General features: G+C 38.7%; 1 protein-coding gene across 5 annotated transcripts in view; it reads left to right on the top strand.

Annotated features, from left to right (window-relative positions):
- Positions 1-26,580, top strand: part of CCDC88A (coiled-coil domain containing 88A) — a 76,961-nt gene that overhangs the window by 11,169 nt on the left and 39,212 nt on the right. For all 5 annotated transcript variants that reach the window (XM_054197260.1, XM_054197259.1, XM_054197257.1 and 2 more), the window contains exons 4-11: positions 9,229-9,337; positions 13,150-13,219; positions 17,611-17,669; positions 18,238-18,321; positions 18,891-19,031; positions 20,843-21,012; positions 24,130-24,211; positions 24,894-25,052. In XM_054197260.1, the coding sequence (XP_054053235.1) occupies positions 9,229-9,337; positions 13,150-13,219; positions 17,611-17,669; positions 18,238-18,321; positions 18,891-19,031; positions 20,843-21,012; positions 24,130-24,211; positions 24,894-25,052 (874 nt within the window). The remainder of the gene's footprint in view (positions 1-9,228; positions 9,338-13,149; positions 13,220-17,610; positions 17,670-18,237; positions 18,322-18,890; positions 19,032-20,842; positions 21,013-24,129; positions 24,212-24,893; positions 25,053-26,580) is intronic.

Here is a 26,580-nt window from a genome sequence, read left to right as displayed (position 1 = left end):
GCATCTTCCTTATTACTATTGAGGGAGATGTAAGCTGGCAATATGCGCTCACAGCCCAGAAAGCCAACGCATCTAAAGCAGTGTGGCCCGCAGGGCGAGGGTCAGGATGCTGCGCCTCTGCTCCATGCTGGTGAGACCCAATCTGGGGTGCCGTGTCCAGCTCTGCGGCCCTGAGCACAGGAGAGACATGGACCTGTTGGAGTAGGTCCAATGATGCTGCAGGGGCTGGAGCACCTCTCCTATGGAGACAGGGCTGAGAGAGCTGGGGTTGTTCAGCCTGGAGAAGAGAAGGCTCCAGGGAGACCTTATTGTGGCCTTCCAGTATCTAAAGGGCCCTACAGGAAAGATGGGGACGGACTCTTAATCAGGGAGTGGAGCGATAGGGTGAGGGGTAATGACTCCATGCAGAGCTACAGGCTTGGGGAAGAGTGGCTGGAAAGCTGCCTGTCAGAAAAGGACCTGTGGGTGCTGGTTGACAGCCAGCTGAATATGAGCAAGCAGTGTGCCCAGGTGGCCAAGAAGGCCAACAGCATCCTAGCCTGTGTCAGCACTAGTGTGGCCAGCAGGACCAGGACAGTGATTGTCCCCCTCTACTGGGCACTGGTGAGGCCCCACCTTGAGTGCTGTGTCCAGTTTTGGGCCCCTCACTACAGGAGGGACATTGAGGGGCTGGAGCATGTCCAGAGAAGGGCAACAGAGCTGGTGAGGGGTCTGGAGCACAAGTCCTGTGAGGAGCGGCTGAGGGAGCGGGGGGTGTTCAGCCTGGAGAAAAAGGGGCTGAGGGGAGACCTTCTCGCTCTCTAGAACTCCCTGAAAGGAGGGGATAGCCAGGGGGGGTCGGTCTCTTCTCCCAAGGAACAGGCGATAGGACAAGAGGAAACGGCGTCAAGTTGCGCCAGTGGAGGTGTAGGATGGGTATTAGGAAAAATTTCTATACCAAAAGGATTGTCAAGCATTGGAACAGGCTGCCCAGGGAAGGAGTTGAGTTGCCATCCCTGGAGGTATTTATAAAAGACGGGTAGACATGGTGCTGAGGGACATGGCTTAGTGGTGGTTTTGTCAGTGTTAGGTTAATGGTTGCACGCAATGACCTTACAGGTCTCTTCCCACCTAGATGATTCTATGATTCTAAAAGAGGGAAGTGCAGGGCAGCCAAGGGATCAGGGCCAGCCAGCACGGGTTTAGGAAAGGGAGGTCCTGCTTAACCAACCTGATCTCTTTCTATGACCATGTGACCCACCTTCTGGATGCGGGTATGGCTGTGGACGTTGTCTGTCTGGACTTTGATAAGGCCTTTGACACCGTCCCCCGCAGCATTCTCCTGGAGAAGCTGGCGAATCATGGCATAGACAAGTGTACTCTTTGCTGCGTTAAAAACTGGCTGGATGGCTGTGCCCAGAGAGTTGGGATTAATGGGGTGAAATCCTCTTGGCGGCCGGTCACCAGTGGTGTCCCTCAGGGGTCAGTTTTGGGGCTGGTTTTGTTTAATATCTTTATCAATGATCTAGATGAGGGGATTGGGTGCACCCTCAGTAGGTTTGCAGACAACACCAAACTAGGTGGGAGTGTTGATCTGCTGGAGGGTAGGAAGGCTCTACAGAGGGACCTGGACAGGCTGGATTGATGGGCCAAGGCCAACTGTACGAGGTTTAATAAGGCCAAGTGCCAGGTCCTGCATTTCGGTCACAACAACCCCAAGCAGCGCTACAGGCTTGGGGCAGAGTGGCTGGAAAGCTGCCCAGCAGAAAAGGACCTGGGGGTGCTGGTGGACGGCCAGCTTAACGTGAGCCAGCAGTGTGCCCAGGTGGCCAAGAGGGCCAACAGCATTCTGGCTTATATCAGGAATAGCGTGGCCAGCAGGAGCAGGGAAGTGATGGTGCCTCTGTACTCGGCACTGGTGAGGCCTCACCTCGAGTGTTGTGTTCAGTTCTGGGCCCCGCTGTACAAGAGGGACATTGAGGTGCTGGAGCGTGTCCAGAGGAGAGCGACCAGGCTGGTGAGGGGTCTGGAGAACAAGTCCTATGAGGAGAGGCTGAGGGAGCTGGGCATGTTTAGCTTGGAGAAGAGGAGACTGAGGGGAGACCTCATTGCCCTCTACAACTACCTGAAAGGAGGGTGTAGAGAGGTGTGTGTTGGCCTCTTCTCCCAGGTGAATAATGACAGGACCAGAGGAAATGGTCTGAAGTTGCGGCAGGGGAGGTTTAGATTAGATATTAGGAAGAATTACTTTACTGAAAGAGCGGTCAAGCACTGGAACAGCCTGCCCAGGGAGGTGGTTGAGTCACCATCCCTAGAGGTGTTTAAGAAACGTCTAGATGTGGCACTTCAGGGCATGCTCTAGTGGCAGAGATTGTAGGTTGTTTGGTTGAACTTGATGATCTCAAAGGTCCTTTCTAATCATGAAGATTCTATGATATACATTAGGTATTAGGAAGAAATTCTTTGCTGTGAGGGTGGTGAGGCACTGACATAGGTTGCCTAGAGAAGCTGTGGCTGCCCCATCCCTGGAGGTGTTCAAAAGGCCAGGTTGGATGAAGCTTTGAGTAACCTGATCTGGTGGGAGGTGTCCCTGCCCATGGCAGGGGGGTTGGAACTGGATGGTCTTTGAGGTCCTTTCCAACTCTAACTGTTCTGTGATGGTCCAAAACTGATCAAACAGTACAGTGGTGAAGGCCAATAATCCTTTTGTCCCATATGCAGAGGTGCTTCTGATAACTTCATTGCCTCAATGTACTGCTTTATCTGGTGTTGCTTCAAATTTTTAAAGCAAATTTGAGATGATCAGTTATTCTCCAGTGAAGGTCCTGATTTTATTTTAACTTTCACAGTAAAAGGACACTGTATTAAATTTCCTTGTAGAACACATTTTATATGTGTTTATTATTTTCTTGCTAATGGTAAATAATGGAAATGCTGCTTTATTATTTGAAATGTATCAAAAAATTATATTATCTGTAATTATTGAAATATTTGGCAGGGAGAAAGAGTGAGCTTCAGTATTCCGATTAAAGGGATTTTGCAAAAAATATAACTTCATTAGGCAAGCAACATTTATGTGTAAAAGTGAATACTGTAAGCTAAAACAGGCAGAATAACAGTCAATATTTATTACCCTTTGAGATGTACACTTGTGTAGAATTTTTTCCAAAGTGCTTGTTTCAGCATTTCACTGTACGTAACAAATACGTTCAAAGAATGATATATTTAAAATTAGGGTGCATTATAATACTAGACTTAATCATTAAGTACCATCAAGGAACAGATGGCAAGAGAGGACACAACTGGTTTGCAGTCTGCATAGATTTAAGCATGAAGCCATTAAGCTATCACATTCCCATTTCTGATAGATTTTGGTCAATGAAAAATTAAAGACACATAATCCCTGATTATATGAGGTCTCAATCTGCAATTCATGACACTGGTAGTATTTCAAAATCACTGAAGTTCTCTCTAATCAGTAGTTTTAAACTAATGCATTATTGGGATAGATGTTCTTGTCTGTTTTTATTGCTATTGAAATTAATGTATCTTGTCGTAAGTAGGTTGCTCTTAAATGTAAAATTGCTTAAGGGTATCTTTTACTGCTCTGCTTCCCATTGACTTCTAGACAGATTTGCCCTATTTTGCTAGGCTATTTGCCACTGAAGCAGTTCAGTACCTCCACCTAATAAAAGGCACAATTCAGACTTCAGAGCATGTCTTGCCTCTGAAAATGTTTATAGTGTAACTAGCACAGTAACCACTAGAATCTTGTTTTTAAAAGGCTGTTTTTTAAAGCTATCTTTTACAAAGGTCTATTTTAGAACAGTTTTATTTTCAAAATTACTTTGTTTGCATCTCGTTGTATTCCCAGCAGCATGTACTAGTTTATTCTCATGGTATTGGACCAAATGTGTTCTAATAAGCAGAATTGTTTAGTATTAATAAAAATGTAATTATTATAAAAATTTTCTTGGCCATAAAAATGAAACAATTCAACATATCGATACAAGTAGTTTATTAAAATCTGTAATAAATTAGTTGCCAAAAAAAAAAGTAAGCCAATTTAAAGATGCATGCTCTTGAAAGCAATACACTTTTTTGGAGATTTATTTTTAGAATTTTATTTTTCTGTATGAAGAACACTTGCACATTATATTTCAGTAGTTTTTGGTGTTAGTTATTTCAAATGCTTGATAAGAAAATTAGTTTGCCTATTCCTGACTTTGACCAGTCTGACGAAATACAGTTATACGAACAACATATCATGGAAAATGTGTAGCTAACATCATGTTACGTTATTTCCTCTTTAAGAGGAATGAGTTAGACATCAATACTTAAACTACCTTTCTGAGAAGATGGACTATAGTGACTAAATAAAGAGTATTTAAAACGGTGTTTTGTGGATTAAGGAGACTACTGAGCTTTAAAGTTGGTGGCTTTGAGAGAATGAGGCCTGGTTATCAGCATTGGGAATGAAGGTGGGTTTATTTTTTAAAATAACGAATCTCCTGCTGAAGGAGTAATAGTGGTAACAGTGTGTGGTGCGAGAAGGGATCTGTCAAACCTTTTCCTGGCTGTTCAGTATACTTTGCAGGTCAAATCTGACAGTTCAAACATAATCTGAAAGCTAGAAATCAGTGACTGAACATGAAGGAACACTGGTAAACACAAAGCCTCAAGGATTCTTCTACTAAGTGGCCTCCAATTTAAATGTTTAAGTTTGAACATGTGAGTCACTCTAATAGGTAGCCTATTAATATTCTGTGTTTATAAAGTATAATCATATAATGACATAATGTAGTTAGAAAGATTTAAATTACTGTAGTACAGAGATAAAGTCCCATTTGCACTGGAAGGTATTGAGAGCAGGATTTAACTCCCAGAAGAGTTACACACAATTTTTTTCCAAGTAAAAGTCATTCTAGTCATCGCTAACGTGTGTTGATTGAGAGCATCAAAGACAATTTACCTCCCTTGTTTGAAGAATAATGACCCAATACAACAATCTTTACAAAAAAGTGACAAAATCAAAGAAATACAGCGTCCTACTAGCTGTAATGGGTTATTGAGGCTACATGTTTAATTACAGTAAAAATTATTTGTAGAGATTAGTTGCATTAATAATGATATTTAAGTAACTTAATTTTATCAATCGTAAAGAGCAAGGAGTTAAACTTCTTGTTACTGTAATCTGTTTGAAAGTTCTGCAGAAAAATGGTAAGAGAACTTTGGGTTTTAGGTTTCTGTTGGGCCTGTGGCCATAATCTCTTAATTGTTGATAGCTTGCCCTAGCAGAGGATCATATAACTGGACTGTGAGTTTTTTTCAACCGGTAAAGATACAGTTCCAGAGCACATCTGTGGCCCAAGTTTTCCCAGCAAAATTCACAATCTCAGTGAACTGTTTCCTGCAATTCATGCCAAAAAAAGTTCAATGCCTTCTGTTTTAAGATACAGGAATGAATCATTTTGACTCAAAACAGTGTAACTTTTTTTTATCAAAAAAGAAGCCTGGAATTCCCAGAAAATGTAAGGAATGTGTGTCAGCCATTGAGTTGGTCTTGACAGATGAAGATATACACCACATTAGAAGTAAATAAATAAATAAATATATATATATGGGGAAGAGGGATACATGGGGTGAATTGGTGGAAATAAAGGAATGCTACTTTACTTTCAACACTAGTGTAAGGTAACAATTAATAAAATCTTTGTTACATATCAACATTAAATTTGACGCAAGACTAATACCACAGAATTTCTGATTATCTTTGTTAATGCATAATTTGTCAGAGTGGATCCACATAGTGTTGGATTTCTAAGGATTAAGAAGGAGAAGATGAAACGTAAGAATGATTTGCTGTAGTACTGTTGACAAAATGTCTGCTAAAGTCTTCTAAAAGTGCTCAATTAGTATCTGTTAGTGCATCATTTGAGAGATGTGAATTATTTATTTTTGTACTGTGAGGAGAAATGCTGGAATTCAGGAGCAAAGTCCAGGTACCGGTATAATGACACCCTGCAGTTCCTGATCTTGTCCAGATGTTGTGACTTCTGATTTCAAAAGATTATTTTCATGTAATTTAAACAATAAAACAGGAAGCTCACGTGTTGCGTCTTTGATGTATGCAGGTCCCAGCAGTAAATATTGTCCTGCAAAACATGAAGATGGCAGTGATGACAAAGGTGTGAAATTAAGAATTCGTGTCGTAAGAAATCTTGGGCTCTAATTGTTCATTCTTTTCCCTCCTCCACATGGGTATCTTGGGTCATGACTGTTTCTGCTGCTGTTCAGGAATTTTTCATTTGCGTTAGTTTCCCCTTTGTTGCATTGGGATAGTAATGATTTGTTTGTCTTTAAAAGTGTCTAAAGATTTATGTTTGCATACCTTTATGAAGGCACATTGCCACGCAAACATTAAAGGTTTTGTTCTTACAAGATCTGTCTAAAGTGTCTAGTACAGCTTTTGAAAAGAGAAAGTGTAAGCCTGAGCTTTTATGACATTTGTGTTTTGAATTCTTGTGGTTGCACACTAATTTTTGTGTTGATACTAAAATAAGAGCTATTACGACATCCAGGAAACTCTAGTGCCCTCTGTTTTGGATGCTCTAAAGGGAGATTCATCTGAAATGTATGGCAGTAGAAATGCTGGTGAAGATGATGAAAAAGCCTGGAGATAATCCGACAGTCATTAAGATTAAAGATGAAGATTAAGGTCCCAAATCGGCCTTTTGGAGATATGGATGTAGAAATAGGAGCCTTCAGCTGATCTCTGTATGCCATCAGGTCAGCAGGATTTATCCTGGATTTTCTCCTCTGATTTTAACAAATTTGCATGAATTCAGTTTGGAAAGGAGTTCAGTTCTGCACATCTGCAAAGCATAATAATTTTTAGCCCATTTAGTTCATTTTGCAGCTACAGGTTAACTGAATTAATAAACCCAAGGTGACATCTTAGTCACATAGTTTTGGCTAATGTATTCTAAAATGTACTTGTTTATAGTATTTTTAGAAACATTGTGATGAGCGTTTAGGAATGAGGCAGTTACCAGTGTAAGAACCAGTGTCCTCATTTTCCTACATTTATATTCATATATATGAGAAGGAAGATGCTATGCTTACTGCTTTTCTTTTAGAAATGATTGTGTTGGAGATGCATTTTATATACAATTTGACTTTCCCAGCAGCATGGATTTTTCTGCATTATTTCCATTCATGCTCACAAACCAGGAAGTTCTGGTAGCAATGAAATGAAGAAAAGACATAAATATATATTTTTAAAATTATAACACGCTAAACCCCAAGAAAGCTGTAAAAGGCAAATCGAAGTTTAAGTGACTTGTATTTATATGCACAGCCTTCAGTTTGTGAGCGTCAGTAGCATCTGGCTTTCAGGTTGCAGGTCCCGGGTGTATCTTCCTGCCAAGATAATTGATGCTGACCTGTGACTTGCTCCGTTCATTCTCCTCCTGAGGAGCTCTGTCGCAGTGCACGGCGGTGGATGTGCAGGTCCCCTTCTGCAGGGGCAGATGTACCTGTGTGTCACTGGCAGTACAGGACACCCGAGAAACAGAGGGAAGGCCTGTGACGAGCCTCTGCACGCTGCTTAGAACCCGGGTGATTCACCTGTGGAAAAAGTACCAACGCAGACCTTCCCTGAGGTGTGCCTCTGTAGTGACTGAAACATCATCTGTACCACGCATCGAATAACCACTGCTCTTTTAGATAACACTGTAACACTTGTACTAAAAAATTGAAGAATGAGGTGTTTTGGGTTTTTTTTGGCAATGGCATTTCTTCTTCCTTGGTATTTGGTTGTACTCAGGCCATTTTTATATTATAGCAAGTTGCTCTCTTTCTGCGTTTGATTCTTGAGTATAATCCTTTGCCTGTACGTGTTGTTACTGAATTCTGTTATACTGCTGTCACGCCACTTTTGTGTTTTATCAGGATCATCCTCAAATGCCATAGTGTTCTTTGTAGCTTTTTTTTTTGGTAGTTTTTTTTTTTGTTGTTTTTGTGTTTTGTTTTTTTTTTTTCATTCCTCCCAATTTTTGCCAATGGCAGTTCTGGTATTCCCTTGTCTAAATCATTAACGACAACGTTGAACAAAACCAGACCAGCAGGCACACACCCCCTTGCAGGATCCTCCAGTTTGACAGCAAGAAGTTGGTAGTTTCTTGTTTGAGTGCAGTATTCCAGCCAGCTGTGCATTTATATGACAATGACATCATTAAACAATACAATAATACAATTCAGTATCAGAAGTTGCATTGTGCAGCTGTATCAAGTATCTGTGTAAAAGTTAAGAAACTTTGCATTAGCCATCTCTTACGAATTCTCTCAGACTTTTACAGGGTGTTGTGGGGAGTTGCATTGGTTCTGCATTGTTTTCCTTGAAAAATCACAATGAATGATTGTCATACTGCCTTGTATGTGGTTAATAACTTGGTATGTTATGAGGTATTGAAAAAGGGTGACTCATCTGCATTTCCTCTGATCCTTTCTAGTTTGTGAAGGAAAAAGGGATTGATTTCCTCTCTGAAGCCAAGAAAAATCTGGTAGTATGTGAGAGTACATGACAAAAACTCCGATTAATAATCCCTTTGTTGACAGATTTCAGTTGTCTGTAAATAACTTTAAAATAATTTAGTGTGTGTTAGCATGATATATTTCATATTCTTCATTGTTCTAAAAGTTAAAACTCACATTCTGGTTTTGTCCCTCGTGATATTAAAATAGCATCGTATACTTTTTCAGTGTATAGACATTTGTTAATGTAGCCATTCTGAATTCCGTTATTCGTAATTGTCTGCATCAGCAAGAATGATTCCCGATGTCTGCAGTGTGTGCTGGAATATTTACATTATAGCTGTGTTCTGCCTTCTGTATCCGTCAGGGATGGGGCTGCTTGTGGAGAAGTGCAGAGCCACAAAAACTTTCCTCTTGTATTCGTTCTCTGGTGGTTGTGATGGGTGCTTCTGATTGTATACTGCATTAATAGCCAAAAAGGGTGCTAATCTGACTAGCTCTATCAGAGACAGATGTTTCAAGTTACTTTTTTCTGCCTTTGGCAGTCACTTCCACAACTCCTTTATTTACTTGCGGAGGGGGGAAAAAAGGCATGGTAACCAAGACAAGAAGTTGTTACGCTAGTACATTAACTATATCATTTGCTGTATAGAGAGCTTTAAAGATTAATGTTCAGTGTGTTTAATTTATTCTTTCTTTTGTTTTGTTTTGCAGTAATCCAAAGTCTGCTAATCAGAGGATAAACAAAAAAGTAAACAACGATGCATCATTAAGGATTCAAAATTTGTCTATTTTGGTGAAACAAATAAAAACTTACTATCAGGTCAGTAATTATTTTGTGTATTATATTTTGCCTAGAATGTTTTTAAGTGTTTTTTTTATAATTATGCCTTTAAGGGTAACAAAAATAAGATGAATATTTTGAGATACTTGTATTGATGGTCTCGTTTATAAATCTGGTCAAATTTTTTATCCCTATCAAACTTACAGCTACAGTAGTAGTCTGGAAACACTCGTATGTGAATGATGGTCTGCTTATATAATAGGTATTCTGCATGTTTGATTACTTATATAGTACATTAAGCAGCATTGGTTGGTATTTTCTGAATCGAAGCAAGTTTTCTGCCTAAGAGAAATTAATATAATAGGTATTCTGCATGTTCGATTTACTCATATAGTACATTAAGCAGCATTGGTTGGTATTTTCTGAATCGAAGCAAGTTTTCTGCCTATGAGAGAAATTATTACGTGTGCATTTAGTCTGTCAATAGAGTCTTTGTAAGGAAAATGGGATGAAATTGATTGATTTTAGAATTAATTTGATTTTCAGTAGGAAAAAAAACAGTGAGGTGATAACAATCAAATGGGATTTTGTAGTAAATGTGTTGATGGGCTAATTTAGAGCTGTGAAATAGCCGTTGAATTTGTGTGTGTTTTGTGTGGTAAGGAAGAGCTTGTCCTATGCCTTCTAGATGCAGAGCCTGGACAGAGTGGTGTTGAAGTACACATGGACACGCTACAGTAGGACACTGCAGATATCTCCCATGTCCCTAATAGTGTGTCTTCTAGTGTCCTTCCATGCTTCCCTGAACCTTTCTGCCAGGAGAGTCCCAATCTGGGAGAAAATCTCTTGATTTGCCTCTTACAGCAAGTGTGTCATGGCAGAGCCTATATGTTGGATGCTTTTCCTCATGTGTACACACATAGTATATGTTCTCAAAAACTCTACAGTGCAATGAAAATTCCCAGCTGTCACTTACTGCCGTGGTCAACCACCGTACATCTTTCTAGCTAGCGCTTTGTGCGTGGGCGTACTTCACACTGTTCTTTTCTTGGCAAGTACTGTATGTGGGTATAAATGCTGCCTGCTAAGACCGGTATGCTTTTCCGTTTCCTGATGGTAGTCATTTTTGACTGGGCATTAGTGTGTCACAACTGGTGCAACAGAAGGCATAAACACTGACTTTATTTGAATTCAAGTAATTCCCTATGCTTCTCTGGCCATACAGTGTCAGCCTGTTCTAATGCAACAGTGCCAGGCAGAATCATTTGCGTTTTGGTAGTTTACCTTTAGAACCAGAGAATGGTTTGGGTTGGAAGGGACCTTTAAAGGTCATCTAGTCAGACCCCACTGCCATGAGCGGGGACATCTTCAACTAGACCAGGTTTCTCTGAGCCCCATCGAACCTGACCAGGAATGTTCCAGGGATGGGGCATCTACCACCTCTCTGGGCAACCTGTTCCAGTGTTTCACCACCCTCAGCGTAAAACATTTCTTCCTTCTATCTAGTCTAAATCTACCGTCTTCTAATTTAAAGCCATCACCCTTTGTGCTATTGCAACAGGCCCTGCTAAAAAGTTTGTCCCCATCTTTCCTGTAGGCCCCCTTTAAGTACTGAAATGCTGCAGTAAGGTCTCCCTGGAGCCTTCTCTTCTCTAGGCTGAAACCCCCCAACTCTCTCAGCCTGTCCTCACAGCAGAGGGGCTCCAGCCCTCTGATCATTTTTGTGGCCTCCTCTGGACCTGCTCCAACAGGCCCATGTCTTTCCTGTGCTGAGGGCTCCAGAGCTGGACACAGTGCCCCAGGTGTGGGTCTCATCATCTTTGTTCTTCTCTAATTACAATTGTGTCTTCTTTTTCCAAGGAAGCTTCTTTACTTCTCTACAGCATCACGAACCTTTAGCTAGGTCCCAAATCAGTCTTTTGAGCCTACGCGTTTCCTGGCAAAGTAAGATTGTGGAATTGTTCTCAGCAGCTGGTCAGAACTGATACCCCTTTACGTTTTGGTGGACTTGAGAGGTTTAATACAGTGAGCTCCCATGGCTCCCATGGGTGGTCTGTCAGCGTCATTTGACAGATGATGTGTGAGTCTTTAATAAAATAAATGCTAACAAACTCTAAAAGTTTTGAACACGCGAGGCAGAATTTTGTAAATAGGCTTAGTTTATTTTTGCAGGTTAAACAACAGTTAAAAGAAATAAGTGAATTTTGGGACACATGGGTTCCAGTTTCAGGTTTTTAATAGAAGCAGTAATTTCAAAAGTAAACACAAATTGAGAGCAGTGGCACTGAGCTTACTGATGACGTTAACACTGTGTGACAGAAAAGGTGGTAGACATCTTTGAAGCAAGGTAGAGGTGTTATAAGAAAAGAGGTAATAGTGTCATTACTCCATAGAGGACACGTTTCTTGGCTACCCCTGCTTGGACTCTGCTTCACAGTAAGAAAAGCTTTATAATAGCATCATGGAATTATTTGAGCTATTACAAAAAAACGCACAATAAAAAAGCCACCAAGCCCCCACTTTTTAAAGCATGTGATTTTCTTTTGTAGTACCTATAAATACTCATTGAATTCCTTATATTTTATCTGTTCTTTATTGATTAAAACCTTCTGTGGTATACTTCATATATTTTTTTTGTATTTGAAAATTGTCTGTATCAAGATCTCAGAAGTACAAGAGTCGTAGTTGATTGAAATTCATGATATTTGAGTAGGTCTCTCCTTATAATTTATCTTAGGCATGTACAATGAGAGTATTAATCTAGTCTTTTGAAAATACTTCAGTCTAGTATTAATCAATGCAGATAGAATTTTTCATGTCCTATATTAACTGGTGAGAACTTTCAAGAATAGCTATAGCTAATAGTTTCCACAGGTGTTTTTCAAGTAATACTGTCATTTTTCAAATTTGACATAAAATGAATTGACTTACGTTATGTTTTTAGCTCACAATATGACACCTAGCATGTACCTTTTGGATGTAAAGTAGTGATGGTTCTGGAATACGTTGCTTTTGAGTATGAACATTTTATGTATTAATGAATGAATCTGTCCCTGTGGGCAAGCAAAAAGCATGACTCCAGAGCTGCTGATAGGATGGCATCTGCTGTGAATAAACATCTGGGAACAGGCGGAAGACTACTCTGCTTCAGAAGAATTAGGCTCTGTCTAGACTGGGGATTTGACCTGATTACAGCCATTACTGGCTGACAGAAACTATCCATTGATACGATCTATAGAATAGATAGGCCAAGCTGCTGCTCCGGTGTGTGGAACTTACCAAACTAAAACTCTGCCTGATGATGCAAATAGGATTTTGTACCTTTATACTCAGGATTGTCCCAGCATAACTGCGGCAAAAAAACCTGTAATTTTCACAATCACATTTTGGTGAGGCCACCGAGACTATGGACATGAAATAGAGGAAATTGATCTTTTGTAGTATAAATGCAACTTAGAGCCAATAAAATAAACATCTATCAATAAGCTAGTCGGAGAAACATGAACACTCATAATTTAAAGGAGTTTTGCTACGTTCTGAGACACTGAGGATCTAGTTAGCTTAAAATCCATAAACCAGCTCATTGCCATGAGAGGATTTTACTACGTTGAGATTTTACTGTGTTGGTCTTGCAAACCAATAAAACAAGGCTTTTATGGAAGTAATTCATACTTGTATGTTTTTTTTAATTGGAGTCCAAATAATTTAAGTATTGAACATGTATGTATGAAGACATGAAAAATTTTAAACTACTCATGTAATACTAATCTCTCTTTAGTGGTGGTTAGCATTTGATGTTTGCTTTCATTCAATACATATGATTTAAATAATATTTTAATTGACTTTTGTAGGAGAGTTTGCAGCAGTTGATCATGATGTCTTTGCCAAATGTATTAATAATTGGCAAAAATCCTTTTTCTGGTAAGTTTATTTTTAACTAAGATGAAAATTTGTATTGGTGTAATAATTTGTATTATTTCACTGGAAATAAAATTCATATAGGATTGAGCTTTTCAAAAGAAGACTGTGTATAAATTCTTTTAGCAAATAAGTGGTTTAATGATGATGAGTAACATTTTCTTTGTTCGCACCAAAGGTCCACACTTTACAAATATGTGTGCTGTCCAAACCTCAGCACTGGCTTTCATTAGGATTTATACTGAAACGAAGTGCGTTTTCCAACAACCAATGAGCCACTGATATGACAAAGTATAAGTTTCATGTATTCCCAGCTACTATGCTTTCAACTTTCTTTACCTAAGCCACCCCGAGAAAATTGACAGTTCAATCCATCTCACTTGATCCAACTCTAATCCTTGTTTTTCCCTCCCCCAAACTCTCCTGCTTCTCTTGCATCATTACCTGAAAAATATTGCAGTTACCTTCTTGCTTTCTCCCCTGAACTGACGCTGTCTTCTCCATGCTCCCACCTTCTCTGCTTCCAGCTCTGAGAGTTGCAATTTTCAGACCAAGACAATTAGCCTGTATGGACCCAGCTGACTATCCACAGCCACTTGGGAATCTCTGCACCATGCTCTCAATTCCAGAAGCACGGAGCAGACACACCTGGCCTGCATGGAGCCACTATGGATTGGGCAGAATTTATTTACTTGGGTCTAATGTGTCCCATGTGTTCTACCTCTGATGTTCTAGCACCTCAGCAGAGAGGTTAGGAACTGCTCTAACAGGCTCTGTAGCTTCCCCTGGCTGTTTTTATTTATTTAAGATGTCTTCTATGCCATGCTTCCATGTGTGTGAGACAAGATTTTTGTCATGAGCAAGAAGAACCATCTGTGTTACCTCACTCTTCAATTCCAGGGTTCATAATGTTGATATTTTCCATGTCGCATCTGCATATATCCCATTTATGTAGGTATCTTGATTTAATTTTTTTTTATTTACTTTCTGCTCTTGAATATTGCTGCTTTTGCTTCTGAGGTCACAGCCTTTTAAGTTTTTATATGTGTAGATGCTCTAATCTATGATATGCACCAAGAAGATACTGAGAAAAAATATACCTTAGCAATATCGTCTCGTATAGGATGAAATTGTATTAAAAATGCACTACAAAACCTCACAAAGTTAATTTAGTATTGAGTTGTAAACGTGAAAACCTGTGTTTTAATTAATAAGAAAGCTTCTTCCGGTTTTGGGACCTCAGCTCAGTCTATGTAGCTTTTGTGGTTTGGCAACCGGAACCTCTGGTGGTGTACACATTGCTCTCCTGTGGGGACGTTACTGGATTTTTGAGAAAATACAGACTGTATTGTAGCATAGTTGACATATTAAAAATATTTGTTATGTATGGACAATATTCTTGAAGATGTTTCAGATTCCTGCTTCAATTCATCAGGGAGTTTGATCTGAATCAGAAGATAGATCTGTTGCTTTGGGTTCCATCCAGAACCTTTCCCCTGTGAAAGTTAAGACTGCTCTTGCTGTGTCAATTAGAAGAGGACCTCATCCCTACAGGGACTTTTATGCTTTTTTCCTTTGTTGGGCAAGCATAGTGAAATTGGTGACCTTTTGAGAGACTTGCTATGTAAATCTGATTGCATCAAGGCAAGCCCCCATAGTAAAAGTTGATTCTCTGATAGCGAGTAGGATTTGTCCACTAAAGCTTAGGCTGTAGCTGTGATTTTTTTTCATAAGTGTGTCCCAGTTTATTGCCTTTGCACAACTTCGCACTTAAGGAATGATTAGTAAAGAAGTAGCAGAAGATGACAAATTGCAGAAGGCAAGGGCAGATAAGATTTCAGGATGAGAAACGTGTTTGCCTGTGTCAGAGGCAGTTGGCTAATCAAGGGAAATGCAGATAGAATGCTGGATTTGAGCTTTGGTAAAAAAGAGGTCATCAGAGACTTTATCAAGAAACATTTCAGTCGAGCTAATTGGCAGGAAGCCAGTTTGAGGAGAAAACCGGAGGAGACAAGCTACAGCCTGTGACTGTAAATGTTAAATTACAGAGGAAAAGGAGAAAGGAGATAATGATGAGGTGGATGTTCTTTCACGAGGGAAGGGAGAGGACTGAAACAAGTTCATATTTCTAAGGGAGCAAGCCAGGGGAGGATGGAAGGCTACAGAGGGCATAAAAGTCAGGGGTCAGAGTGAGTGCAGGGAAGATCAAAGGATAGGGTAGGGTAGGGTAGCGTAGGGACAAAGTTCATGTAGCAAGTTGGAGGGTGTAGAAAAGAATGATCTATTTCTGTATTTGTGATGGAGAAAAAGGAAGAAAAACAGGCAAGATGGTTGGTAGCAGTGGGAAGCGGAGGTTGTTCAATATTTTGCTGCGTTCTCTTAGGGAATGTGAGGCAGAGATCTGGAAACAACATTCAGGTAGGCTTTTGAAAGCTAGTCAAGAGATGCTGAAGCAGTGAGCAAATAAGCGCTCAAAGAGAAGCTCAGGGATTGCTTAAAAAAACCCCCTAATTAATTTATTGGGCTTAAGTGAATGTAGGATGCAAGACACTGGGATGGATTCCTTCTTTTACAGAATTCTGGTTAACCCTTATTGAATAAGACAGGCAGCCAGGTGGAATTCCCCTTCTGTAGCTGAAGTAGTGTGCTTCTGATGAAATATGGCCATTGATGTTTTCTGTTTCTATATTAAAGACTTCACAGCTGAAGTCTTTGGGATACAAGAATGTATCAATGATTAAAGATCTCCCATTTGAGTTCATGTTCTTTTTAACATATCTACTTGACAAACCTCTTTTGAAAAATTTAAACATTACATGTTCATTGGAATTATATGTATCTGCCTCTAAAAGAAGCAGATTGAGTCAATGTTGAAAAAAGGGCTCTCCAGTTAATATAATGTACAGAGAACTCCTGAAGCTATGAGGAAGGTGGAGAAGCTTAGCATCTGCCTTTAATCTCTGCTTCATGGCAGCAGGCTTGACTCTTTACTGAAAGCTAGTCGGAAGTTACTGAGTGTTCTGTGTCCTTTTAGGTATTTTCTTGATTTCTTTTTGCTTTCCTCTTGATCAAGATTACCTCATGTGTAACTCTTTGAGAAGGATTTTACATTTGCTTCACTTACAAAATACTGTAGTGGATCAAATCAGAGGACAATTTTTCAAGTGCTTGTAAGTGAATGGTTACGTCTTTCATATGTGGGGGTTCATCCAAAATAGACTTAGTTGCCCAATGTAGAAGACTGCAAACTGCCACTTTGGAAAGAAGGTTCTGGTTGAGCTTTCTTTCAGATGCTGATAATCATCTCATGATCATTGGACCTCATCTGTGATTACCAACGGAGCCCTTTAAAAAAAGGGACTTCAGTAACTTGGGTCAAGTTCAAGAATGACCGTGCATACCTTAGTCCGTGCTAGACATTCACTGCCGTGTTTGCTCTTGGGACTGAGTCAATCTGTTTGGGATGGTAGTGGTCACACCAGCTGTGGTGCAGAGCGCACTTTTGCAGAATAAAGGTCAGATTTCTAGCCAGACCCAGCATTATTACGTTTGACAGCATAGCTTTTGTCTGGTTAGCTAACAATGGAATAAGCTGTTGGCTGTAATCCAGAGTATATTGCAGAAAGGATGCTATTAGGACCCTTTCATGCCTAGATAGCCCCATGGATGGTGTTTTCTGTTTCAGTAAAGCAAAATGATATATGACCATATAGACTTTAGTTCCAACTAGCCTAAGCTGTTTTGCCATTCCTACAGCATTTGCTTTATGGTTGCTTATATTCTAGATAGAGCATATACTTAGTAGCAGGACGAGGACATTCTGAGTGTAAAAAGTAAGAAACATCCTTACTAATCTGTAAACAGAGTTCTTTAACTTAAGCTTCTTTAGGAGATTAAGATGCTTAAAGCCAGATTTGGAAATACATTTTGATTTTTTAGATGTTTAGATTAGAATATCTAATACAGCTTTATAAAACAGTTTAAAACAACTTGTCCCCTACCTCTTACAGCATAGGGGCGGCACATAATTTAAGCACGTTTGTAAGTATCTTGAGATACCTGAGATTACAGTTGAAAACTTGATTGTAGGTCTCCAAAGCACTTTTGAAAATGTCACCCCTATGTTTTGCTGCACAAAGGGCTGAAATTATGGTTTTTCCATTTGGAACTATTGTGGATGTTAAGCTGTTTGTTAACGATGAAAGTTGGCAGTTAAATGGCAAAAAGGACTAAGCTGAAAGCTGGACAGATGGGGGTTTCTTCATCTTTTTAAGATAGGTTAACATAAATTATATGAAAGTAATGAGAAAACCTGATGTTTTCTGAGGGGTAGGGGAAGAAACTCAAATTACCATTTTACACCTACCATATTTTTGTTCTTGTTTTCTACTTAGAGCCAGGTACTGAAGAAATAAAAAAACTCCTCCTGCTTTTACTTGGTTGTGCGGTTCAGGTAGGTTTGGTATAAGTTTATATCTGTATGAAATTATTTAAGTGTTACCTATCTCTTTTCCTACTATTTTAATACCTGAGGTGGTATATAATTTTGACCTTCTTTCCTATAGCCGTACGATCGCCTTCCTTGAAAATATGGATATTCTTACAGTTAAAATGGCTACAGCTGTACACTTCTTACATTTTATTGAATGAATATAGCAAACTGTGTATGTGGAATTTCTAATAGTTTATTAATTGCAATAGTGTTACTTCACCTGATACTGTAAAGAAAGGAAGAAAATTTTGATAAGTAGCTAATTTGAGAAACCTCTTTCTTCCCCCTTTTCAGTAGCTGTTTTTTCTTTATAATTTTATTAGTGTTGAAAGTTGTTATAATTACTGTAACATGGCATAAACTAAGGGTTTATCAGTCAGCAGAATTATTGGAAAATAATTTAGCAACGTGATCATTATAATTTCAGATTTATCATGTTTATCTCTTAGAAATAAAAAGGAAGAATGAAAATACTTGTGAATTTTTTTTTATATATGTACCTGTATAAAACAGATACCTTTATTTTTAGTGTCAGAAAAAAGAAGAATTTATTGAAAGAATCCAAGGTCTGGATTTTGACACAAGAGCAGCTGTTGCAGCCCATATTCAAGAGGTACATTATTATTTTTGTGCTTTTAATTTTTTTGAAGGTAGAATATTGTATTGTAAGAAGAGTAATCGAGCTTTTCAAAAGCAAGTACATGAAATACATGATTTCTGTAACTATTGTTTTTAGTAAGCAAAAAATGCCTTTCTTTTTTAGCTTGATTCACAGAAAGATTTCACGATCAAGCTCTTTTGGATTACATTGTTAAAACAGTACTAAGGGGCAAATATGTTGCTCCAATAATTTCTTAGAATTACAGGAAATTTACTTTAGTGAAATTTTCGTATACGAACTTATTTATAGCATAGAGTTCAAATCCCATGTATGTGGTACGTAATGTATATTAGGTCATAGTCAGCTTTGGCTTTTTATTTTGCCAGAAGTACAAGTTATTACTTTCAGGTAGATGAGAAACTATTCCATAACATACAATTTAATCTATTTTAAATAATTTTTTCGTACCTTTTCTAGAGAATTTAACCCATAGAGTTTCAGCTTTATTTTTTTAGGCTTCCTTTCTACTCTTATAATTTAAAGAGGGTGTTTTTTTTCCTCTTCCATTTCATTCCGTGTAGGTGACTCATAATCAGGAAAATGTGTTTGATCTGCAGTGGATGGATGTCATTGTATTGACACAAGAATATGTTGAACCTCTCCTGAAAAATATGGCGTTACATTTAAAAAGACTTATAGATGAGAGAGATGAACACTCAGAGGTACAGATGTGGTTTGTTGCACAAGAGAAATATTAGAAATATTTTGAAAATGATACAGCTTTTATAACTATAACCATTTTTATAACTAGTAGTTTAATATATGTTCTGTTAGCATATTTAAGCAAGGATTCCTTACTGCCAGAAAGTTGTTTGAGGTAGTTATGGTGTGCATACTAGTTGTTGAATACTGTGGCAAACTAGAAAAGATAATAGCAGGTGATCTTCTTCATGTGACCAGCATCCGAAACAACTTTAAATAACATTCATCTGCTGTTGAAAACAGAAAATCCAAATCTCTATCGGCTGAAGTTTCCAGGAGTCAGTAACCTGTCAGTTTGCAAGCCAGTCACTGAAAGGTGCCTGTTACATTACTGTATCGTATTGTACAGCTTTGAGTGAACTGGAGCAGAAATCGTGCTAGGAGATGAAGTCTTACAAGCTTATTGCGAATCAAGAAACAGAAATGTATTTAAAAAAAATTGTGAGTTATAAATCATCTTGGTGGTCTCAGATTTGCCCCTCAGTAGAGGGTGGATATGTTCATATTGCAATTATTCCAAATATTCCTTTGACAGTTAGCAACTGTCTTTACAGTTCACTCCCTTGATGAGAGTAAAACTGAAACTTGACCGTGAGGGGAGCGGATGTGTGGTAATCCTGTTTTGCAATGCAAAGGAAAAGTAACTTTAAAAAACAAGACATCTTCATATTAGGATAACAACTCTATTTATATGATGAAACAGGAATATTGCTATAGGTCTGATGCTTTATGCAGTTGACAAGGATGCTGCTGCTCACTGAAGAACACCAGTTTCTTTAGAGATTTATATTTATGCTCATGTTCAAGGAATTCATGCCATTTCATTATCCATCCGTTTCTAAGCACTGATAATTTTGTGGCAGTGTGCCCAGGTGGCCAAGAGGGCCAACAGCATCCTAGCCTGTGTCAGCACTAGTGTGGCCAGCAGGACCAGGACAGTGATTGTCCCCCTCTACTGGGCACTGGTGAGGCCCCACCTTGAGTGCTGTGTCCAGTTTTGGGCCCCTCACTACAGGAGGGACATTGAGGGGCTGGAGCGTGTCCAGAGAAGGGCAACAGAGCTGGTGAGGGGTCTGGAGCACAAGTCCTGTGAGGAGCAGCTGAGGGAGCGGGGGGTGTTCAGCCTGGAGAAAAAGGGGCTGAGGGGAGACCTTCTCGCTCTCTAGAACTCCCTGAAAGGAGGGGATAGCCAGGGGGGGTCGGTCTCTTCTCCCAAGGAACAGGCGATAGGACAAGAGGAAACGGCGTCAAGTTGCGCCAGTGGAGGTGTAGGATGGGTATTAGGAAAAATTTCTATACCAAAAGGATTGTCAAGCATTGGAACAGGCTGCCCAGGGAAGGAGTTGAGTTGCCATCCCTGGAGGTATTTATAAAAGACGGGTAGACGTGGTGCTGAGGGACATGGCTTAGTGGTGGTTTTGTCAGTGTTAGGTTAATGGTTGCACTCAATGATCTTACAGGTAATTTTCCAGTCTAAACGATCCTATGTTTCTATGACTTGGAAGTCCAAATTTGAGTAGTTTTAAGAATAGCCAAATGGTTCTGTTAAATAGCTGTGACTATTTGCTTTAAGTATAGAGGTGAACGTAGGGCTTCTAACTTCTTTTATGGCAAAACTTTTCCATTATTCTTGCTTCATTTCAGTCTTTGATTTGTTAAGGCAGTGAATGATACTAGTTTCTGACATAAAGGGTGCTCTGAATGCAATTCTGTGCCTTTTTTCCTCTCTCTGTTTTTGTTTATTTTTTTTTATTTTTTAATAATTCCTTAGACTATCATCGAGCTCTCAGAAGAACGCGACTGTCTCCGTTTCCTACCTCATGCATCAGCAGCACAGTCACCGTGTGGGTCTCCGGGCATGAAGCGCACTGAAAGCAGGCAGCACCTGTCGGTGGAGCTGGCAGACGCCAAAGCAAAGATCAGAAGGCTGAGGCAAGAGCTGTGAGTACATGCAGATGGCAGAAGTGCGTTAAGAGTCGCAGGCTTTTAAAATTGTGTTGATTTTGCACAAAGTAGGGCAAAACCTAGACGAATTCTTCATTCTTTCAAACTGTAAATTAGTTTTCAATCCTTTTTTTTAGTTATTGCACCCCAGGAAACATGTTCTTAGCGTGTAAGCATATTTGTGGACCGCTGTCCAAATACAGCTTTTCATCTGGGTTTGTCTTGATCTGTATTATGAACTATATCGATGTTTTAACCTTAAGCATGCTGAAATCAGTGAACTAGTGCTATGGTAATTTTGTATCTCTTGTGCTCTGAACTTTCTGAAAAAGAAACTATGTTTGAGCGATCAGACCTTGCATTTACTGGCAGGGGTGGTTATTTGTGTTTGAGGAGTAATGTAGTTTGTAAAACGAGTAAATTTTATAGCCTGGGTCAGTTATGGTTTCATACAGTTTCCAACTTGCTATGTTCATCCAGTTAAGGGAGCGCTCTCTGCTCCCCCTGGGGCTGACCCCTTGGCTAAGGGGTATGTTCCCCTCCTTCACCTCACCCAAGTACCGTGAAAAACCACTCACATGGTAACAAAGATCTTTCTGTCTTGGTTTTTCATGTTCTAATGAAAATCTTTTTTATTCCTTCTATTTTATGAAGAAAACTGATTCGGTAAGTATCAGTGGGTACTTAGTCTGTCTTCATAGTTTAGGAATAAATCTGGGCAGTAATGAAGAGTTATTTAAAGAGGAAGAATGATAGTAGGCCAGTGGAGAATCTGTTTCTCCCTATAGCAATGTGTAATGCTCTTTTAGCAGAGTGGGGTATGTGCAGTTTAAACTTAAAATGCAAATGTTGGTTCTGAAAAGATTCAATACGTATAGTAACTTGCCTATAGTTTAGAAACAGCACAAATAAAGGTTTTTCATCTCGTGGAGACGGGTAAAATTTAGTTAAAAGTTGAAGGTAGCATAAAGTCACAATTATCAGCTTGCTGGTCTGCTCTTACCAGAGTCTGTTGATCAGATCATCTCTAGCTGGCTGGATTAAGTATCTGGTTGATTTACTCAGAGGATCCCCTTCCCCCACTACATCTCGGTCTTCATGAAGAGCAGAGGACAAAAAGATACGGCTCTTTTTTTCTGATGTCTGTATTATTATGTGTCTACTGAAATGAGCCCGCCCAGGATATTCTATAAACAGCTGCACCAAGAAAATTAGTGAAAAAATTGCTGTTATTAGTTTGATTGACAGTTAATAGATAGCCTAAACAGTGAACACTGGTATGTTCTGTATAATTTAGTACAATCCTCTCTAGTCGGTAGCTGAAGCATGCAATTAGGGCAACAGTGATGGCTCGGAACATTTCACATTTTGCACTCCTATTTGAATTCAATTTGTAAATAAATTTCCTTTACACGTAGCAGTATATTTAAAATACTAGAGTTTATAAATGAACTTCTGTCTGTAGCATTTGCTATTAAATGCTGCATTTATTTGGCAAAATTAGATTTGTTCCAGAGTTGAAAATATTCAGCTTCGAATTTATTTATAATCTAGTTTTGGCAATGAACCTTCATATCTGGTTTAGCATGCACTGCAGCTAATGTAATTTCGTACAAAAGATCTGTAAAGATTATTTTTCTTTGCAGCACCATATACCAACAGTTGGATGCAAAACAGCAATTTGAGGCTTATAATATAGAAACTCCAGAACTGGAAATTGCACACCTGGTTTTCTGTATGAAGTCCTGTGTGTTTCTATATAGAAAAACAGTATAGGAACATGAATGTTAATAGAAAATTTGTCGTATCTAACATAATACAGAATACATTTATATTTCTGTATGATTTCTGAACACCCATGTAGAGGGAAAGCTTTGATATTTACTGTGGACAGTGGTGTTGCAGGTGAACCCTTGTATACTTGTAGGCTGTCGATGACCTTTTTGAAACTATGTATGGTTGCAAAAAGGTCATTCATTGTGAGACTGGCTCATTTCTTAAAATAACTGTTCTAGTTTTATTTAAAACAAATTAATTTTTGTAAGTATGATTACTTTTAGATCGTATTACAGATTTCAGTCCATTAAATTCTCTTATTTCCCCCTTTTTTACTTCTGTTTTGTTTCATACTTGTATTCCAAAATATTAAATTACATAGTAACATGTTTGAATATGCAATATATCTTTCAAGGGTATAACATTTTGGATATGGCAGGCTTTTTCGACCATGAATACTGTTTGTTCTGAAGCGCAGTTGTATTTCGAACATTAGGTATTCTGTGTCTTTGAGTGAATTAAATATTTCCCCTGCACTTACTCATTGTTTAATGAACTCATTTTTTAACAAACTCATTTTTTGAGCATTGAGAAATAATTGTTAGCTGGATGTTAGGAATGAGTCTTGTAAAAATTGTAGTATTCTATGTCAAATTGTTTTTATTACAAATTTCTGAATAGACTAAAGTAGACACTGTGGTGTTTCCATAAAATTAAAATTCATGATGCGTTTCATAAAATTAAGGTTATTAAGCAGTACCTTGTTTTAATGAGCAAAGGCACTTGAAAACCTTAATTATTCTCTGTTAGAAAAAAAAAATTACAAAAATATGAAAGTGTTTTTAAAATTGGATTTACTTGATTTGTGACAGGATGCATCAATGACCATTGTCTGCTTCTCCTGGAAAATATTTGGACCTTCTCAATGTATATTTTCAAATTATTCTAAGTTTACTTTTGGATGTGAATCTCCTGGTACGCATTCATGTGTATTCGCTGGGGTATTTTTTACCAAAAAAAAATCCCTTATCACAAAAGAATCACTTATTATACCTTGGGTTACCCTAATGTTTTCTGCCCCACGTAAGTATGAAATCTTAGTGAACGACAGTTTAAAGGACTATGAAAAATCTGACCAAATTAAAAAGATTAGATATAGACTAAAACCTAAAGAATATCTAAAGCATAATGGCATACCTAAGTTTTACAGTCTGATGTCCATGAAATTCTGGGTTAAATAAGGGAAGTCTCATGAATCTCCATGTTTTGTTCTCAAATGAGATGATAATTACCAAGTTTTGTAGTCATGTTTAATTGTGTTGTGTTTTCTCTTTTAAGTGAGGAGAAGACTGAGCAGTTGCTTGACTGTAAACAAGAACTTGAACAGATGGAAGCTGAACTAAAGAGACTTCAGCAAGAGGTATTGGTTTTGTAAATTTAAAATTTAAAAAAAAGTGGGCAAAAAAAAAAAGCTGCCACCACCAGAATGATTTTTCCCCTGCTTTTTTTTGTATTAGAAAGTATATTTTCATGCATTTTTAAATTTTGCAGTCTGAGCATGATCTTATGTAAGTTATTCCTTTATTTGGTGTAGTATGCTGGAAGAATATTCTGAGTTAAGTTAGTATTTCTTCTCTAATTTTTTCCCCACGTTCAAGCAATTTATCCCCAACATATCCTGTGAGTGTATGTGCGCTGAATACTTCTCAAAAACAGTGCACTCAAATTTTGTCTGGTTTTCTTTATGTTTTGAAGTCTGAGGGAAAACATATGATTCATTTACTATTAGGATATGAGTGTATAAAATTATTGGGGGTCATTTGAGAATATTATCTGTAGTAGAAAGGTGCTGTTTTGAAATTTACAAATGTGTAAATACCTCTCCTTGAAAAAGGCCAATGCAGTTTTCTTGGAAATACATCATGTGGACTGAACCTCTAAAATACATGGGTTTTTTCTTTACCTTTCTCAGAATTAACTTATGATATCCCTCTGTGGTTTATTTTGTAACCCCAATTGAAATAATGAAGCAGTTGTGTTATCCTTCAGCATGTACTGTCCAGTATTCTTGCCTTTAATTTCCTTGTTTTCATACTTTCTAGAATATGAATTTACTCTCAGATGCCCGTTCTGCCAGAGTGTATAGAGATGAATTAGATGCTCTCCGTGAGAAGGCAATTCGAGTCGACAAGCTTGAAAGTGAAGTCAGCCGGTATAAAGAGAGGCTGCATGATATTGAATTCTACAAAGCTAGAGTGGAGGTACGTTAAGGAAAAAATTACCGAATAACCATCACTTTTTGTTTGCTGTAGCTTTTTCAAAGTAATTTGATGACTTAAACATTGGGACGCGAAAACACTGTTACAGCTTCTTGCTCTGGGATGTATGATAATCAGTCTTTTGTGACAAATCACAGGTTTTTCGGTAAGAGTCCCTGTGTCTAATGGCATGTAGTTCCATTTAAGGTCAGCGGTATTCACCATAGCTCTGAGGTAGCAAGATCAGTAGGAGCCTCTGTTTAGGATATATGCTATGTATTGAGAAACCCAAGGAGGAATTAATTAAAAATATGCTATAAATGTAATAATTCCTTTCTCCTTATGTGGGTCTTCTAAGAGAAGGCAATTTTCTAAGTCAAGTGTTGAGAGTGGCTATACACATAAATGAGAATAGGACGATGGCATTCCATGGATAAAATATACCAAGGAAAGATGCACTGATACTGACACAGGCCTGGATGGGAACTTGGGAAACTCGTTCAGTCCTTCTGCTTTAAGGAAGGTATTTTTATATATCCATACCACTCCACATGAATGCTTGGCATTAATTGGTGCTTTAAGACCCGAGTGACGATGTGTCGGCAGTCTGTCATGGCAGCCTTTTTCTTCTCTGAAGAGCGTGGCATGTCAGGTGTCCTCTCTTCTAGCTCTTTGCGCTCTACAGCCCCACAGCATTCTTTATTACAAGGTGTGGGTTTTTTTGTTTCTCTAGGTTCTGTCTTAATTCATCTCTTTCTTAAAATTGAGTCCCTAAGACTGTTTCACCAGCTCTGAATAGAGTGGAAAGTCTACTTTTCTCTATGCTTTCTAATATAACAGCTTCTAAGCAACATCTCAACACTGATCTGTGGTGACCTACAGATTTTCTTCCCGCAGAACTGCTGCCTAGACATGATAGAATATCCCCAACATTCTAGTTATCATGGCTGAAAAGTGTCATAATACTAACGATCAGTGATATAGGATCCTCTGGAAAGAGACTTCTTTCTTTGAATGTTTAAAACTTGTAACTTTTTAATGAATGTATACTTCATATGTCACAGCATGAAATAGCTACTACTCATAAAAGCTACTATTGATGAGAGGGGAAAAACTGCAAGGCAAAACCCAAGTCTCTTTAATGTTCAATTGTAGATCCTTCATCCAAAACTTACCAGAAATAAAGCATATCACAGTTCGGTCTGATTATAAGTCATGGATTGAAAGGAACATCTACATCAGTCTCCAGTCTTTGACAGTGGCCAATAGTAGGTGTTTAGAGGGGAGTAAAGGAACAGGGCAAGCACTTGGTGGTACTTCCCTGTTGTGCTCTCGCAGCCTCCACCAGTCTCTGCGTAGGAAAATCATACTCAGAGGTGGTACCTTTGAGCTTTTTGGCCTTCCCTTGCACAAATTAGATAACTTCTCAACACATGTAAGCCTTTTCATCTACACAATCATGTAGCAGTAAGCTCCACAATTCAATTACATGGTGTGTGAAGTACTTCTTTTTGTTTGTGTTGAGCCTGAC

This window comes from Rissa tridactyla, chromosome 3 (assembly GCF_028500815.1).
Source record: "Rissa tridactyla isolate bRisTri1 chromosome 3, bRisTri1.patW.cur.20221130, whole genome shotgun sequence".
Taxonomy (NCBI): domain Eukaryota; kingdom Metazoa; phylum Chordata; class Aves; order Charadriiformes; family Laridae; genus Rissa; species Rissa tridactyla.
This window is presented reverse-complemented; position numbering and strand designations above follow the sequence as displayed.